At 40.3% G+C, this 17,602-nt stretch overlaps 1 protein-coding gene across 5 annotated transcripts in view; it reads right to left on the reverse strand.

Moving 5' to 3' along the window:
- The window catches only part of bbs9 (Bardet-Biedl syndrome 9), a 396,619-nt gene that overhangs the window by 83,258 nt on the left and 295,759 nt on the right, over positions 1 to 17,602 (reverse strand). For all 5 annotated transcript variants that reach the window (XM_059973612.1, XM_059973602.1, XM_059973581.1 and 2 more), the window contains one exon: positions 7,992 to 8,093. In XM_059973612.1, coding sequence (XP_059829595.1) covers positions 7,992 to 8,093 — 102 coding nt within the window. The remainder of the gene's footprint in view (positions 1 to 7,991; positions 8,094 to 17,602) is intronic.

Below are 17,602 nucleotides of genomic sequence, written 5' to 3' on the forward strand. Positions count from 1 at the left end.
TATTTAGAAATTCTTTTAACACTTATCAAAGAATTCAGAAACAAAGCAGTTTATATTGATAATTGATTTTACTTTGGTAGAGAGCCAAGGTCTACAGGTAGAAATAAAGAGGAAAGGATGAGACACCCAGATTGCGCAACATTAAAATAGAGAATCTGATTTAGCATCCCCCTCAGATCCAAACCACCTTACAGCCTACCCAGTAGGCTTAAAATAAAGTTGCAGACAGTTGTATCACTTTTTTATCTGTAGGCTTGTTGAGATAATCCCTTTCAGTAATAGAAAGGTAAATGTTATTTGCAGAACAATGAATTGAACAGTGTTGGTGGATCATCTATAACCTGAGATAACAAATTGGACTTCATGCAAAGAACAGTTTCTTCTGACAGTGGCATGCTGGTAATGTCTATCTTCATTGTGTGCCTGGCAGAGCCAACAGACATCCAGTTCAGAGACAACACCACCCCTCATTGAACTGTGGTTGAGCCTTAAATGCTCCTGATCTTGGAAGGAATGCATATCACTCATACTGTCAACAGAGTGAATGATCAGCGGACATCATTCTCTCCAGCACCCACTGACTGAATCCGCACCTCCCCCCCACCCCCCACTGACCCTTCTGAACATCCCGACCTTGAAATCAGGGTCCAAGTACATGATAAGTTCTTTATGCAAATTCTGTTCTTTGTTAGTACTAGCTCCTCACCTGTGGAGGGACTCTATGTGATGTCAGCCATCAGCAGCATTAGATTTGATTACACTGCATTTCAATACTTCTCTGCCCATAATCATGCACCTTCATGTCAGTTCTAAAACCCAGCACCCTTGATCTGGAATATACTTCATGACTGGGAGAAATCTAAACACAAGCATTATTGCAGGGCATCGCTGAATATGTAGTGACAGCAGGAACATTGGCTGCTATTCCTTCTCCACAGCCAAGAACACTCTGGGTGGCAGTCACTGCCTGGTACCCAGTGTTGGGTCCTCCCCGTTAGTCCACTGATGAGAGGAAGGAGGAGCAGGGAAATAAGGCCATGAGCCAGAGGAGCAGAATTAGGCCATTTGGCCCATCAAGTCTGCTCCACCATTCCATCATGGCTGGTTTATTATCCCTTTCAGCAACTTTCTCCTGCCTTCTCGCTGTAACTTTTGACACCCTGACTAATCAAGAACCATTATACTTTATACATTATACAAGAATAATTATACTTAAGGGCCTGGCCTCCATAGTCACCTGTGGCAATGAATTCCGAGATTCATTACCCTCTGGTGTCTGCTTATCTCTGTTCTAAATGGACATCTCTCTACTCTGAGGCTGTGCCCTCTAGTCCTAGACTCGCTCACTATAAGAAACATCCTCTCCACAGTCACTCTATCTAGGTCTTTCAATATTCTGTAGGTTTCACTGAGATCCCCCCCATTCTTCTAAAATTCTAGCAAGTTCAGGTCCAGAGCCATCAAATGCTCCTCATATATTAACCCTTTCATTTCTGACATCACTATCATGAATCTCTTCTGGACCTTTTCCAATGCTATCAGGGACTTGAGGATGCAATGGAGGACACTGAGGGAAGATATTTAATGATACTGCTTTTTGGACATCTGGAGGACTGTCATATCAATTTTAAGGGATACAGACTTGCAAAATTATTTCAGGAAGCTTTTTTTTCCTGGCAGAGGGAATGTTGAGTCAGATTTTTGCTGCCATCTTTCACTGCCTGGCCTGCTGTGTTCGCCCAGCATTTTGTGTGTGTTGGTTGAACTTCACTGTATCGTTGTTACATGACTGTGACGTGCTCCTAAATCACGGCCATCAATGTCCAAGAAGCTTCAGGATCATTACTGTAATTGTGTGGATTCCCCACCTTCTTTATGAGACAATACAGGCACCTTAACTGGATTTTAGAGTGAAATGCATTCAGTGAGCAGAATTAATTTCAAAAGCTACAGCTGAAAAAGGTTTTGGTGTTTTTCTGTGTGAATTCTGTTTGAAACAGTGTTGTCTCATAAGGCACCAACTGAAGTGAAATATAAGTGGAATTAATATTGATACAGTAATCAATTCCTCATGGAGAAAGCACATACTTCAGTGGGACAAAAGACCAAGGCTGCTGTGCTTCAAGGTCATGCTCTTAATTCCATTAAACCAGTCCTGAAGCAATCCAGTGATAAAGAGCAATTACGGAAGCTCATTACTTGGAGCTAAGCCAGGCAAGCCAGCTGTTGGATTGCTCTGACACACTTAAGAACACGTATACACACAAAACGTGGGACATTGCAACCCTGGGAAAAGGAGTGCAGTTACCACTGGGATATGGTTACCCTGGGGACAGGTGTATGTCTGATGCATTTATTATGGTGATGATATGTTGGGGGACATGGTTACTGTGGGTACAGGAATGTGTGGGACACTGTTATAGTGGGACATGAGTACATGGGACACAGTTATTGTGGGGACACAAGCCTGTGTAATGTGGTTACCATGGGGACAGGGGTTGGCATGACATGGTTACCATAGGAACAGGGGGTGCTTGAGATATGGTTACTGGGGCTACAGGAGTGAGTGGGACATGGTTGCTGTGGGGGTAGGTGTGTGTGTGGGTCATGGTTACCTTAGAGATAGGGGTATATGGGACACTATTACTGTGGGGACAAGAAATGTGGGATGTAACAGGTTATGTAGTCTGTGGAACAGTATGAGGTCATCCATTTGGCAAAATGGCAGGTTAAATCTGGGGGGACTTGGACATCCCTGTACTTGGATTACAAAAATCAATCTGCAGACTCAGCAAGTAATTAGGAAGGCAAATGGCACCAGTGAGGAGTAGTCCTGTTTCAATTACATGGGGCCCTGGTGAGACCACATCCAGAACACTGTGCACACGGCTGTGGAGGCTTCTGACCCTACAGTGGTTCCACTAACATTGTTGATATAACCTGTTTGCAATGACTGAACTGGTTACTCTTCTACTGGTATTTTGTAAAGACCTGCACCAATTTCTTTGCAGTGCTTCCCTGCACAGTATTGTTGCCACAAACAACAAATTTCACGTCATACAATCAGCATTAGTAAACCTGATTCTGATTCTTTCATTTTTATGTGCTCAAGTCAGCTTTCCCAATCAAAGGAAGGATAAACATAAGCGAGAGAGAATGCAGAGAAGGTGATTCAGATTGATTCCTGGGGTAGCTGGTTTGTCACATTAGGAAGAATTAAGCAGAGTTTAGCAGGAAAGTAAATTGAGAAGAGATGGAAGTGACTTCAAAGGAGTACAGCTAGGTAAGTGAATGAACAGAGAAAAGAAGTATAAAATGTGAAATCATCCATTATGGTATGAAAAATTAAAAGAAAATTAATTGGAAATGATAACAATATATTGCAGATGATTCCGTGAGGAACTGAATAGAAGAAAGAGGCAGGATATGCTTCATTCATATAGGGTATTGTAGAGATTACAACTAGAGTACTGTGCAGAGCATTTGCCTCCTTATTTATGTATGTTGGTATATTGGAAGCAATATAGCAAAAGTTTATTAGACTGATACCTGGAAGAGATGGATGTCTTCTGCAGCAAGTCTGGATTGGCTTGATGTATTTGCTGAAATTTAGCAGTGTGAGGGGGACTTTATAATAACATACATGATCTGAAAGGGAGGTGGTGCGTTCAAAAATTAGGTTGTCTATTTAATACAGAAATGAGACAACTTGTAAGTCTCTGGAACTCTCAAAAAGCAGTGGAAGCAGAGTTTTTGATTACATTAGTAGATGCAAGGGGGTGGTTGAGAATGTGAGGCTGAGATTCCAATCAAATCAGCTACTGATTCCTTTAAATGAGGAAGAGGTTTGAATGGCCTATTCCTGCTCCTTATTTATATGTTCCTAATGTTGTCCAGTGACTCTTTGTGGGTCAATATTTATAGCAATCTGCAGTGTGAGCAAAAGCACCCAAAACATTATCCATACAATCACATTTGTAAACCAGCTCCTAGCCCAGAAGCAAGAATTTAGCCGAATGAAATACCATTTCAGCACTCATTCTATTAAAGTAGATTTAAATATACAAGAGCACTGTCAAAATGAAGAATGCAACCAATAATTTCTAACTGAGTGCATAATGCCAAAGGAGACTGTGAAATTGGGAGGAAGGTGTGTGAAGATTTCTAGTGACGGACATACAGCAAAGTACAACAGTGAACAGAGCGGTGATTGGTTGATGAGGGTCACACTGCTGTGCTACTGAAAATTTTGTTGTTTTTCTCATTGTTAAGTGTGGTGATATCATGTGCAATGATGTACCAGTACATGATTGGACAGAGCACTGAGCATGCACGTGATTGCTAGAACATTCCAGCACATGGCGGAATTAAGACATGTTTGTTTATTACTGTAAATAAAAGTTCTCTAATTCTTCAAGAACATGATTCTTCACTGTTAACCCTCTGTACGTTTAAACAGAAGTAAGGGTTGTCAGGTGTGGTTCTGGAAGAATAATACGGGAGAATCAAGAATTGAAGATAATCGAAAAAAAAAGAAAAAATTCTTAATTGTAAACAGTAAAATGGAGGTTTACAACCCCCCACCAAAATTGCAGCTATCTGGCAATGTAGCTGAGAATTGGAGGATATTCAAGCAACAGCTTGAAATGTATTTATCGGCGATTCAAGCTGATAGAAAAGCGGACAAAACCAAAGCTGCAATCCTGCTCCATTTAATCAGGAATGATGCAGTGGAGTTATACAATAATTTTGTCTTTGAAGATGGAGATAATTTCAATTTAAAGTCAATAATGGGCAGATTTGAAGTTTTTTGTATACCTAAGCGTAATTTAACGTATGAGCGATTTAAATTCTTCACGTGCGCAGAGAGCTACGGGGTTGGATTGCTCACTGACTCTCTCATTAAAGATAGACTTGTTTGTGGCATTCGAGATAATGCTCTGAGAGAAAGGCTGTTGAGAGAGCAAGATTTAAATTTTGAAAAAGCTTTCGCACTCTGCAAAGCTTGAGACTGTAATGTCGCAGGCTGAAGAGCTTTTTGTTGAAAATTGCAATGTAAATGCTGTAAAAAGCATGACCATATCAAGAAATATAATAATATGTCGACAGAACTGACAGAGAGCAAGGTGGCATTTGAAAGAAAAAAGTCATGTGATTGCTGTGTGCGGGAACATCGCCCAAATCAGTGTTTCACATGTGGCAAACTTTGCTACAACTGTGGTAAGATTACTCATTTTTTGCACTGTTATAGAAGTAGAAAGAAGGAAAATGAAATGAAACAAGTAAATACAGTGATTGAAGATGAACGTGAGGAATTTTATATAGATGCACTTTATAAAAATTCTGACATGGAGAATATAAAAGCAGTAGCTGTAGTTTCTGAGACGACCAAACAGGAGGCAATTGATGATATGAAAAAGCAATGGGAGGAGGAGGCTGCTTCAATGCAAGCGATAATGAAAGAGACACTGAGAGAATATGAGATTCAGTCTAATCACAGGCTAAAGCTCAGAGTGGACACAATATAAGGAAGAAGTGAAAGCACAAGTGAAGGAATTGAGAAGTTGTATTGAAATGATGAAGTCTCAGCATAAAAAAAGAGATTACACAGTTAATGAATTAGATGAAGAAAAGAAGATTCGTATTTCATTACAAATGGAAGTGGAAGGAATTAGGAAAGATACAGTCCAAGCAGAAGCAGGGAAGCAGATTGCTGAGGAGGATAGCGTGAACTGCTAACCTAAAATTCCACATTCCAACCAGGAGGCATGTGAGAGTATACCAAAAAGTTTAGTTCAGATACATAAAGAAAAGCTTAAAGCAGAAAAGAAGGAAAAGCAGAAGCACAAGAAGAGTCATGGCTCAGATAGCGAAGAGCCAACTTCAGAGTTTCAGTTAGCTGATATAGATTTGTTTATTGGTTAATGTTGTTATTTATTTTTTCTTTTTAAGGAAAGGAAGATGTGGTGATATCACATGCAATGATGTGCCAATACATGATTGGACAGAGCACTGAGCATGCGCGGGATTGCTAGAACATTCCAACACGTGGCTGGGTTAAGACATGTTTGTTTATTACTATAAATAAATTTCTCTAATTCTTCCAGAATATGATTCTTCACTGTTAACCCATGGTACATTTAAACAGAAGTAACATAACACTAAGCTGTTGAACTACAGTCTGAACCTCGCTAGCACTAATATTACCAGGCACCTGAACAAATCACACACCTGGCACTTGAGTAAAAAAACTACAAGAAATTATAGGCAGGTAAGGGTTAAAGTGCCTCTCACGTGGTTATCAGAGTGAAGACAGCCCATGCAGTTGGACATTGGATGGGATTGAAGGACATTCTTGTCAGATTTGTGAAGAACATACTGGACAATCTGTTTATAATTGCATCTCCCCAATGGCTGTTCTTGTGCCTAGAAGTGAGGTGTACAACATTCTCACCAGGTGTCAGCAGAGCAAGCATCCTTGTAGAAATAACTTAAATGGATCAGCTGAGCCAATATTGTGACATGAATGCCAGCCTCCTTCATGAAATTTTTACATCAATGATAGATTCCTTGTTTCAAATAAATAACCTTTGTATGATTAACAAGGTCTGTTCTAAATGAGGTAAATCAGTAAATCACCACTCACTGCACACACACACCCATTCTGCCCAGCCCCATTTTATTACTGTTGTTACAGCTCAGGGTCTAAGACACAATCAAACAATGTGGAGAACACTTTAAGCCCTAATGTGATGTTGCAACTAAAATTATTTCAATGATGAGATTTCCACAAAGGATCTTTAGGACCTGTCCTGCAATAGCTCAAACAACAGAGTTAACTTTCACCCTACCAAGGGGTAGCTGTTGGATTTTGGATATTATAATCTACAGGGATGTCAAACTGATTTTGATGCCCATAATGATGCTGTGTATTTTATGTGAGACATTTATTTTTAACCTGATGCTCCCATCTAATTAAGTTTGGAAATGATGGTTGAACCACATTTTACAACAAAGATGAGGAATTTGCTAATAGGTACCTGAAATCCAAACTAAAAATACACCACCTGATGCATTTACTGTATTAACACACGGACAAAGGACTTTATTAACATCCAACTGTGCTTTCTTACGCCAACTAGTTATTATCCTAGTTACAACCCAGTTATTAATTTCAACATGGTGTGACTTGTTAAAAATGAGAATAATTTATATCAATGTCAGAAGCTTACAAAATGTGCTTTTTAAAAAAGTCGGTTTAAAAAGAGGTGCAAATATATCAAAGCTGACAACAATATAAAGGATATGGTTTATACTGTATGTGAACTGACATTCTGATATGAACACCATCTACTCAAAGCTAACAGTTCATTGAAATAAAACCATCATGAAACTAGACTCATGTTATTTTTCAGCTATCAAGAGAAACATGAGTTCAGTGGAATAACTAAATATCAGCTGGCTGCCTGCAGAATTTAAGTAAACACTGATATCAGAGTCTTTGATCAGGTCAAACGATTAATTTCAGTTCCCTGATCAAACTAAACCAGAATCCTTCATTTCCATTCTTTAAAAAAAGAGCTTACAATAGATAAAACTTTCCACAAATAAAAGTTTATCAATTAGACAACTAGAAGCTGAACAACAAACTCTATTGTCCAGAAGATGAAACCTTCCACTGTGGAACAGCTGCTTGGTCCTGGTACACAGCAGAGAGACTGCTCCACAAAAGAGGAAGAAAAGCCATTGTTTCCCTTCATCGACAACTGGTTGATGCTGGGGCCTGTACAAGTCACTCCAGAGACCCTTAGCATGCCTTCACAGTACCTGCCAATCTCAGAGGAATTCCCTATCCAGGTCTTACTCATATACCTCAGCTAAGTACTTCACAGCAAAATTCCAGGATAATAAACAAAAGACAGAAGTCCAAAGTCATTATGAAAATGCAACACTGCTAAGTTCTGTAAGAACATAAGTGATCTTCCACCTACCAGTTTCTGACTTCCTTATATGTGCGGGATTCTGGGACGTTCCTGAAGGAGAATGGTCTGCTGTTTTCTCCTCCAGTTCGGATTCTGGGATTGTTTGAAAGCCTGAATTGCAAACAGATATCCATGGTTATCAAACGGGGAGAAATCTATCAAAAGCAAAATGCAGTGTATACCTAAAAAAAAAACAAAGTGCTCGAAGTATTCATCGGTGAATCAGAAATGGAGTTTACATTTCAGTTGGTCACCTCCTAACAGAACAGGAGGAAGTTAGTAAGAAGACATAGCCTGTAATAGAAATGGAAAGATTGCAGCACACAAAACAAGATCACTTAGAATGATAACACTCCAAAAGATTCTGTTAATGAGAATAAACTGAACTAGAGTCAACAACATACTTCCATTGGTAATATTTTGAATGTTAGCTAAGCTACTTGGCATTGTGAACATGTATGTGAAGGAAACAATCAACTTTGTATGTAATACTGCTTAGAACTTGCAAGCAGGAACACCCAGAACTCAGAATTCATGGACTTCATATGTGTGCTCTGGAACTTGGGAGCCAGCAAAGTGGAGATTTTAGATGTGCTATAAATGAGTACATCCTCATGTACATATAGATGAGCCCAATTGCAGTACAGAATCTGTGATTCACTGGAAACCATCAGAATGAACTCAAGGAAAAGTTGTTCCCATACTTAAACAGGAGATTCAACCACACCTAAACACAATCAATGTGATCTTCAAATATCCATTACTGTCTCCTCCCAGTCCAACATCCCCAGCACTGAGACTCTAATGACCATCTGTCAGCCTGTTGGAGAGGCCACGATATTTGCATATCTGACACCAGATTCCAGGTAGACGTCTGCATATCTACCAGATTCCCAGGTAGACATCCCTTTCCGGGCTCTCTGCCAGTGGAGTTCAGTAATTGTCAGAGGTGAAAAGGTGTACAGCGAATAGAATTCAAAGTTGTTCTTAAAACCCTCTTACGAAATGCACATCTGACCTGACAACTTGTACTCCCTGGTCCATAATCACTCAGAGGAGGAGCATCACCCAGGATTGCATTGGGAATCTTGATTCACTGCGCCATGGAGCACACATAAATGTGGCAGGAACAGTGGAAGGAATGTACCACCTCACAAACTATACCACCATTCCTTCCAGCATTACTGTTCCATCTGTGGAAGAACCTGTAGTCCCAAATTGGACTCATCAGTACGTCAAAGCCAATAGAACTGGAGCAGAAGCAAGTTATTCTCAGTCACAAGGTACTTATAGGTGTTATCCTCAGTAAACTGATGAAACTCCAGGTCCTCTATAGGTTACTGATGGCTTTCATTTCTGTGAGCCTTTTGTAACTGAGTGGTTTGCTAGTCACAACATAGCCACTAAATGAAACTGCTGCAACTTCACAGCAGCTGGCAAATCCATCCTGCTAGTCTCCCAAAGGTTTAGTCATTTGTATGGCCTGTATATAGGCAAGGCATTTGTAGACTGAAATGTACTGGAAAAACAAAATGGAAACATTGCTACATGACAATCTAGTCATTAGTGGGGCCAAGACATGCTCTCATCTACTAACCTCTTAGTCAAGAAAAATGCCCATAGGACTCCATCCCTAACAGAATGGTAATAGAAAATTGTAGTTCATCACAATTTTCTCAAAATTCAAAGTAAATTTATTATCAAAGTACGTATCTGTTACCATATACAACACTGAAATTATTTTACTCGCGGGCATACACAGTAAGTCCAAGAAACACAATAGAATCAATGAAAGACCGCACCCAACAGGACAGACAACCAACTAATGTGGAAAGGACAACAAATTGTGCAGATATGGAAGAGAAATCATAATAATAATAAATATCAAGAACATGAGATGAAGAGTCCTCTCACGTTGATGAAGCTGTGGGAACAGTTCAGTGATGGGCAGGTGAAGTTGAATGAAGTTAGCCCCCCTGGTTTAAGAGCCTGATGTTGAGGGGTAATAACTGTTCTTGAACCTGGTGGTGTGTGTCCTGAATCTCCTGTACCTTCTTGGTGGCAGCAGTGAGAAGACATCATGGCCTGGATGGTGGGGGTCCTTAATGATCGATACTGTTTTCCTGTGACAGCGCTCTGTGTAGATGTGCTCAAAGAAGGGGAAGGCTGATGGAGTGGGCCATATCCACTACTTCTTGTAGGATTTTCCATACAAGGGAGTTGGTGTTTCCATTCCAGGCCAGGATGAAAGAAGTCAGTATACTCTCCACCACACATCTATAGAAGTTCGTTGAAGTTTTAGATATGATGTCGAATCTTCGCAAACTTCTAAGTAAGTTGAGGTGTTGCTCTGCTTTCTTCATAATTGCACTTGTGTGATAGGCTCAGGACAAGACAGATCCTCTGCAATTTAAAGTTACCGACCCTCTCTTCCTCTGATCCCCCAAATGAGGACTGGCTCATGGGCTACCAGTTTCCTTCTCTTGAAGTCAATAATCAGCTCTTTGGTGGTAGTGACACCCATAGTGGCAGCTACATAAAGAAATAGCAAACGGGCTGCTGCACAACTGAAGAAACACTTTGGAATAATCTTTCAGCCCAAGTTTTTATGAGGGGATATTTGACCAAGATAGAATGGTTTATATTGAGGCTGGTGCAGATGACACAAGAGCAGGAGGACCTGAGGTTTTGGATATAATATCAAAACCTTACCAAACCCAAACCCACCCGTCTAAACAAAGGCCTGCCCAAACTAAAGCAGACCCTGCCAGGTCTGAAATGAATAGCCAGTCTCCAGCCAAGACAGTTTTGAGCTTTTAACACAGGAAAAGAAAGAAGGTAGTAGCAGTAGCAAAGAGTGAAGCCATGGAGAAAGTTTAAAATGAACACAGAAGCTACTTGTGAATAGCTGGGGTAAGTGCCAAGTGTGTGGAGCTGTGTCAAATATGAATCATTACATTCTGAGTTAGTTTATAGAACTCTAGGTTTGATAATGAGCATGAAAGCCTTGAGATGATAAAAAAGCAAATTCTCAGAAGCTTGAGAGAATGTGGATGTAAGTAAGCAGTGCCTTAGTGCAGTAATCTCAAATTCAGGCTAGAGATTTGAGGCTCAAAAGTCAACAGAAATAGGTGACTTCTTTAGGGGACGGTGGACATGTGAGACTCTGCCCAATGAGGTAGCAGTTTGTGGAGGTGGCCAGGAAAGTAGGTGCAAAATGAATAAGGAGCTTTGAGGAAGGGTGACTAAGCCCAGAGAACAAAGCTTTTGGCAAGGGTCAAATACACTGTGTTTGCTCTTATATTGGGTGAGAGAAGACCAATTCAGTTAGAAATGAGTACAGCATTGGAAGGCGATGACAGATCTCGTTAACTAGTACAAGTCAACATTAAGTTTAGAAGTAATACCTCTAAAGGGTACCATGTAGGTCAGGAAAAACAGCAAGCAAAAACGAAGCCCTAGGCTTGTTGGAGGTAGAGAAGCAAGAATGGTGGGAAAGAACACTACAAAAGCCCCAAATACTCAGCACACAAAGAGGAATGGGCCACATGGGACAGACCCAGATGGTGGACAATGGGGGGTGCAGAAGATGAGAACTGATGCTGTGAGCGAGAATAGTGGAGGCCATGGCAAGTTCTGTACATTGACAATGGAGACTACTGTTTACCAGCTATATCAGGAGATGGAATAATTCCAAACAAGGGCAGCAGCAGAGACACAAAACTGAAACCTGTGGACATGTTTTGTGGCCTACAGGTTTCATTTATCATTAATTGTGAAATTTTCAGGGTATGGTAAAGAAGAGTTCAATTGGAATGATTGTATGTGGTGATATTCAGACTGAATATCAGCTTCCCAAAGCATACCAAAGGAAGAATCATAATCTCTTCCAAAAGAGTAATGCTATAATCAGAGAAGATAAATCTCCCTTTAGCAATTTCTAAATCAGCACTGCTGCTACATGTGTTTATGAACTGCAATGACTGGGAGTCTGGAGTTCTGACTATAACAAAACCCACATCACACTGAAGTTTCTAATTAACACTCCCTGCATGTTATGGAATCATATTTTCTGAGGTACCTTTTTGCATTTAGGGGATAGTCTGTAGTTCTCTTTGCTGACAGAATGTGAATTAGCAAGAGAGGCTTGCAGGAGCTGGTGTGAGGGAGCATTCCAAATTAGGGTTGGGGTACAACAACCATGCTCTTTTGTTAAGTATTTTAAAAAGAAAATGATTCAAGTAGTAAATGGTTTAGGGAGTGATAACTGAAAGCAAAACTTAAAAATTATAAATCTTAGAAAATCATCAACAGAAAGAGTGAAAATTCATAGCATGAGCGACAGGATCTGAAAATCACTTTTCTTTTTGAATCTGTTGTTAAAACAGGAAGTGAAAGTAGATCCTGTGTGCACTGATTCTTCAGTTTGCAACTAAAAATCATTTTTCTTATTTTATGCACTTAAGGGTCACTACAACCGGTAGAGGCTGAGTCTTGCCTGAATCTGGTCAATCTGTGGACCACCGGAGAAAGGGGGAGTGTCTAAAAAGGCTTTCATCAGATGCTGAAACAAATATTCCCCTCCCTCTGGAGACTGGAACATAGCCAGAGAAAGCAGATTTTCCAGATGTAAGCTAATAAACACTGTTAAAGAAGAGACAGTTTGTCCACTACTCTATTCTGGCATGCACAGATGCTGTGTTACCTAGGTTATTAATTCTGGTTTGTATAACACTGTTGAGCTGATCATTCCATACAAGAAGGTTAACTTCAGCAAGTGAACGTGGATGATAATTTTTTAACAATAGACAAAAATTAAGAAAAATATTTAATATTTTTCCTGAATTAAATAATGGATATTAGATTTTACATTGCTTATTTTTTCTGTGTCCTTGACTTAGTGAGATGTACATTGAAGTAAATGAAGTTTCGAGGGTATTGTTACAAAACTTTATAAAGAGTGGTTTTAAGGGCTGGCAAATTAATTTTCCTATTTTAAGACAGAATTTAAGACTGACATGAAATAAATACTAACAGTAATAAAAGCAAATGAGTACTGAAATGCAATGTAAAATATTTAGATGAATGAAACAATATTCTATCTGGAATTGTTATCCACGGTCGTGCTTGGTTATGAGGACAATTAAACATCCTATTGTTGTACAATTGTTGTACACAGGTAAAATACTACAGTTAGAATGAAAAACAATGTGTCCAAAATAAGGCAGTTGAAACTAGTGAAACAGTACATTATTCATAGTAAATAGTGGGGAAAGGCAGAAATATTACTCATTCTAGGCATGTTCTGAAACCAAGTTCCAAATGTAATCTGAATATGAACATGAGTAAAAAAATAGAAACAATTCAGCCTTCATGAGTGCGCTGTCACTCATTAAGATCTTTGACCTCAGTCCCTGTGCTGAAGTGCTTTGAGTAATAGATTATGTCTGGAGTTTAACTCTTGCTTGAGCAAGGACCTTGATCCACTGCAATTTGCTTACCACCACCATAGATCTACAATGGACAGAGACTCACTGGCTCTCACTGACCTTGGATTACTTGGATAATAGCAATAGTGACAACAAGCTGCTGTTTCTCGATTACAATTTGAACACCATCATTCCTTCAGTACTAATCAACAAGCTTCAGAACCTTGGATTCTGAATCTCCCTCTGCAACTGGATCCTTGACTTCCTCATTGGGAGACCATAGTTAAAATGTGGATCACAATAACACTCTACTCTTCGCGGACAACCAACAGAGTTGCAACTCAAAGTGAATTCTTAGCCCACTGCTCTATTCTCTCTACACTCATGACTGTGTGGCTAGCCACAGCTCAAACATTTATCAATGACACCACTATTGTTGGTAGGACCTCAGATGGTGGCAAGAAGGCACATATGTGTGACAGAGATCAACTGGTTTAGTTGTATTGCAACACCAACTTTGCACTCAAACCCAGAAAGACCAAGAAATTGCTGGACTTCATGAAGGGGAAGTTGAGAGAACACACACCAGTCCACATTGAGGGGTCAATGGGGGGAAAGGGTGAAAAGTTTTGGGTTCCTGGATGTCAACATCTCAGAGGATCTGTCCTGGGGCCAATATATTGCTGCAATCATGAAGAAGGCGTGCTAACAGCTATACTGCATTAGGACTTTGAGGAGATTTGGTATGTCATCAAAGACTAGCAAATTGCTACACATGTACCATTCAGAGAATTCTGACTGGTTGCATGACAGCCTGGCATGGAGGCTCCAGTGCACAGGAGCAATAGAGGCTGCAGAGGGTTGTAGACTCAGTGAGATCCATCATGGGTACAAGCCTCCTTACCATTAAGGGTATCTTCAAAAGGAGATATTTCATGAAGGGATCATGCATCATTAGGGACAGACTGTTCAGGAAATGCCTTCTCCTTACCACCAACAGAGAGGTGGTACAGCAGCCTGAAGACCTACACTCAAAAGTTTTAAGAACAGGTTCTTCCCCCTTGCCATCAGACTTCTGAACAGCCCATGAACTCTACCTCACTATTTCTTTTGCACTATTTATTTATTATGGTAACTTATAGTAATTTTTAATGTCTTGCAGTGTACACTGCCATAAATCTACAAAGTTCGATTTCCTTACAGAGTGGCAGCAGAACGAATTCCAAAGGTTCATTTGCTCGTGGTAAAACTCCCTTGTTCCCCGACCTCAATAGGTGACCTCTGATTATGAGATTTTAACCGCAAGCTTTAGATTCCTCAGTTCTGCACCTCTCCTACAGAATCCTGAGACCCTTTTGTATATTTCAGGGAGATCACACATCATTTTCTCAACTCAAAGGAGTACAGCTCCAGCATTCTTAACCACTCCTCATCAGGTTGAACTTGCAATCTAGGAACTAATCTGGAAAACTGTCACTACTCTCTGTTTCACCCTCTCCTTCTCCACTTCCTCTAACCCTCCCAACCCCTTCTTCTCCACCCCTTCCTCCAAACACTCCCCAGCCATCCTGTTTTAGTAGACCTCAACATTAAAAAAAATCTTTGATTTTTCTGAGCAGATGGATGACCTCATGTTTTCTGACATTACATTCCACTCATCTTGTCCATGGTCACTTGGAGATATGATTCCAGCCACACACCCAAACTATGTGGACTTCCTTTGGTTGAGGTCGACCATGGATGTTACATCCAAGCCATCTACGTTGTTGGTGCAGCACTGCCTGTGGCTGACGAAACCAATGAGAGAGTGGCAGTCTCTGTTGCAATGGTTGCATCTATAAGTGATCTCAGCTCTGCTGGAGATGCAGCTTTCCTTCCGTGGGCCCATTTGCCTTCTGCAGCTTTCAGGAATTTTTCCTCACCTGACTTAAAGTGTTGTTTCAGAGTACTTCTCCACCTAATGCAGTTGGCTACAAATTCCTCCCAGGACTCAGTGTTGATGTTCAGTGCCTTCAAATCCCGCTTGCAGACATCCTTGTAGTGCAGTCGCAGGCGCTCAGTGTTCTCTTGCCTGAAGCCAGCTCACCATGGAAGGTGTCTTTTGGGATGCAGCCATCCTTCATGTGGTAGACGTGGCCCAGCCAGCACAGCCTACGCTGCCTAAGCAGGGTGTACACCCAAACCACTGACTGGAATGATGAGCCACTGGGGTTTCAGTAGTAATCCTTGTGGCATTCCATTGAACTCACTATTCTAATCCAAAAGTGATACTTACCCTACAGTTCTCTGTCATTAGCCAATATTCAATCCATGCCAAAATACCCCAATATTAGGCGCTCTCAGTTTGTTCATGTTTCTTAAAGTCCAGATACACGAAAATATGAATAAGGAGTGGAAACAGATCTTCACCCTTCACAATTACCCAGCTTTAAATCAGATCATGGCTGATATGGTGGTAGCTTCCAAACCACAAACTATCTGCAGTAACCTTTCTGTTTATCAGGAACCTACAGCTACCTTAAAAGTATTCAGAGTTTCTTCTTCTCTATAAGGAAGACAGTTCCAAAGATTCACCTTCCACTGAAATAAAATAAATTACTTCATTTCTGTAAATGAGTAATCCTTTGAACAGTGAGCCCTGGTTCTAGATTTTCCCTACAAAGGAAACATCCCCCTTCACACTCACACTGCCAACACCCCTCAGGATCTTATATGTTTTATTCAAGTTCATTGTCACTCATCTCAAATCCTGCAAATACAAGCCTGGCCTGTCAAACCTCTCATCAGTCGACCCACCTGGTCTCAGTAGTACAATAGGAAATTTTCTCTGAACTGTTTTCAATACACAAACATCCATCCTTATTCAAAAAGACCATTTCTGTACAAAGTACTCCAAATATGGTCTTACCACTGCTCTGGATAACCAAATCCTTACCTCCCTACAGTTGTACCTAATTTCCCCAACATTAGAAATTTGCAATGGTTACCATTCCTAATTGCTATGCCCCTATATATGAGTGTTTAGAAAATCAGGCACTCAAATACTCGAACCCTCTGTATTTCACAGCTCAGCAATTACCCACTAATTATTTTCTGGTAAAAATAGATAATTTTCCTAGGGCAAGTATAGTGGTATTTGTCCAATTCATGATATTGTACTTCACAAAGATATGGCAATCCCAGGTAAAGTTGCATCATCTCCACAACTCAGAGAAAGATCAGAATCTAAAGTGAAGCATTTAGATGTAATAGAGCTGGCACAAAGTCAGAAACAGTTGTCTTGTGGAAAATATTAATATCTGTACATTCCATGTAGCTGAGGTATGAACAAAATTCAGAAAGTACTCATGGAGGGTGTGATTATTAGAAGAGCATAATTATCGTAAAGACAACAACATACACTTAATGGCTGAAATGACTGTGTAGGCAACTTCATGTAATCCTTGTGGTTTATCACAACCATTAGAATGGACAAACATATAATAACACAGTCTCAGAGCACTTACTATCTGATGAAAGATTGTACTGCAGCCAAAACCCCAGTTAAATAAACTATCTCAGTGAAGTGTCTGCACGTGGGAATGCTCATCTGCATTTCTTACGCCAGGGAGAGGCCTCACATTTAAGGCATTATCAAATCTTTTGTCTTCATGGGTATTGCTGGTTCAGTTGCACCTTCTCACAGTAACTGTTATTATAGATTTCTAGCTCTGACAGTTTGTTTTTCCTTTTGTAACCTGGCAATGCTCGTTGGTCCTGCTGAGGGATTGTTTTTTCATTTGTTTCTTCATATGAGCGGCTGGAAGTCTAAAATAAAAGCAAAAAGTCTGGAAGCACTCAGTAAATCAGACAGCATCTGTGGAAAGAGAAATGAGTTAACTAAATAGGTCAACAATCTTTAACTCTGACTAAGTGTCATTAACCTGAAATGTTAACTCTTATTTCCTTTCTGAAGATGCTGTCTGACCTAATGAGGGTTTCCTGCATTTTCTGTTTCATTTCAAAAACCCTGCAGACTAAGAAAATGTGGTATTGCAACTCTTGGGCTGATGGGGTGGTGCAGGGAACAGCAGCCTAGTATTTGGTGTCTACTGCCAGTTAGGAAAGTGTGCACACTACTCATTCTTCACTGTAATCCAATCCAGCAGATGGGAAGACACAGCCAGTAGCATCTACATATGGCAGTGCTTG

This window comes from Hypanus sabinus, chromosome 1 (assembly GCF_030144855.1).
Source record: "Hypanus sabinus isolate sHypSab1 chromosome 1, sHypSab1.hap1, whole genome shotgun sequence".
Taxonomy (NCBI): domain Eukaryota; kingdom Metazoa; phylum Chordata; class Chondrichthyes; order Myliobatiformes; family Dasyatidae; genus Hypanus; species Hypanus sabinus.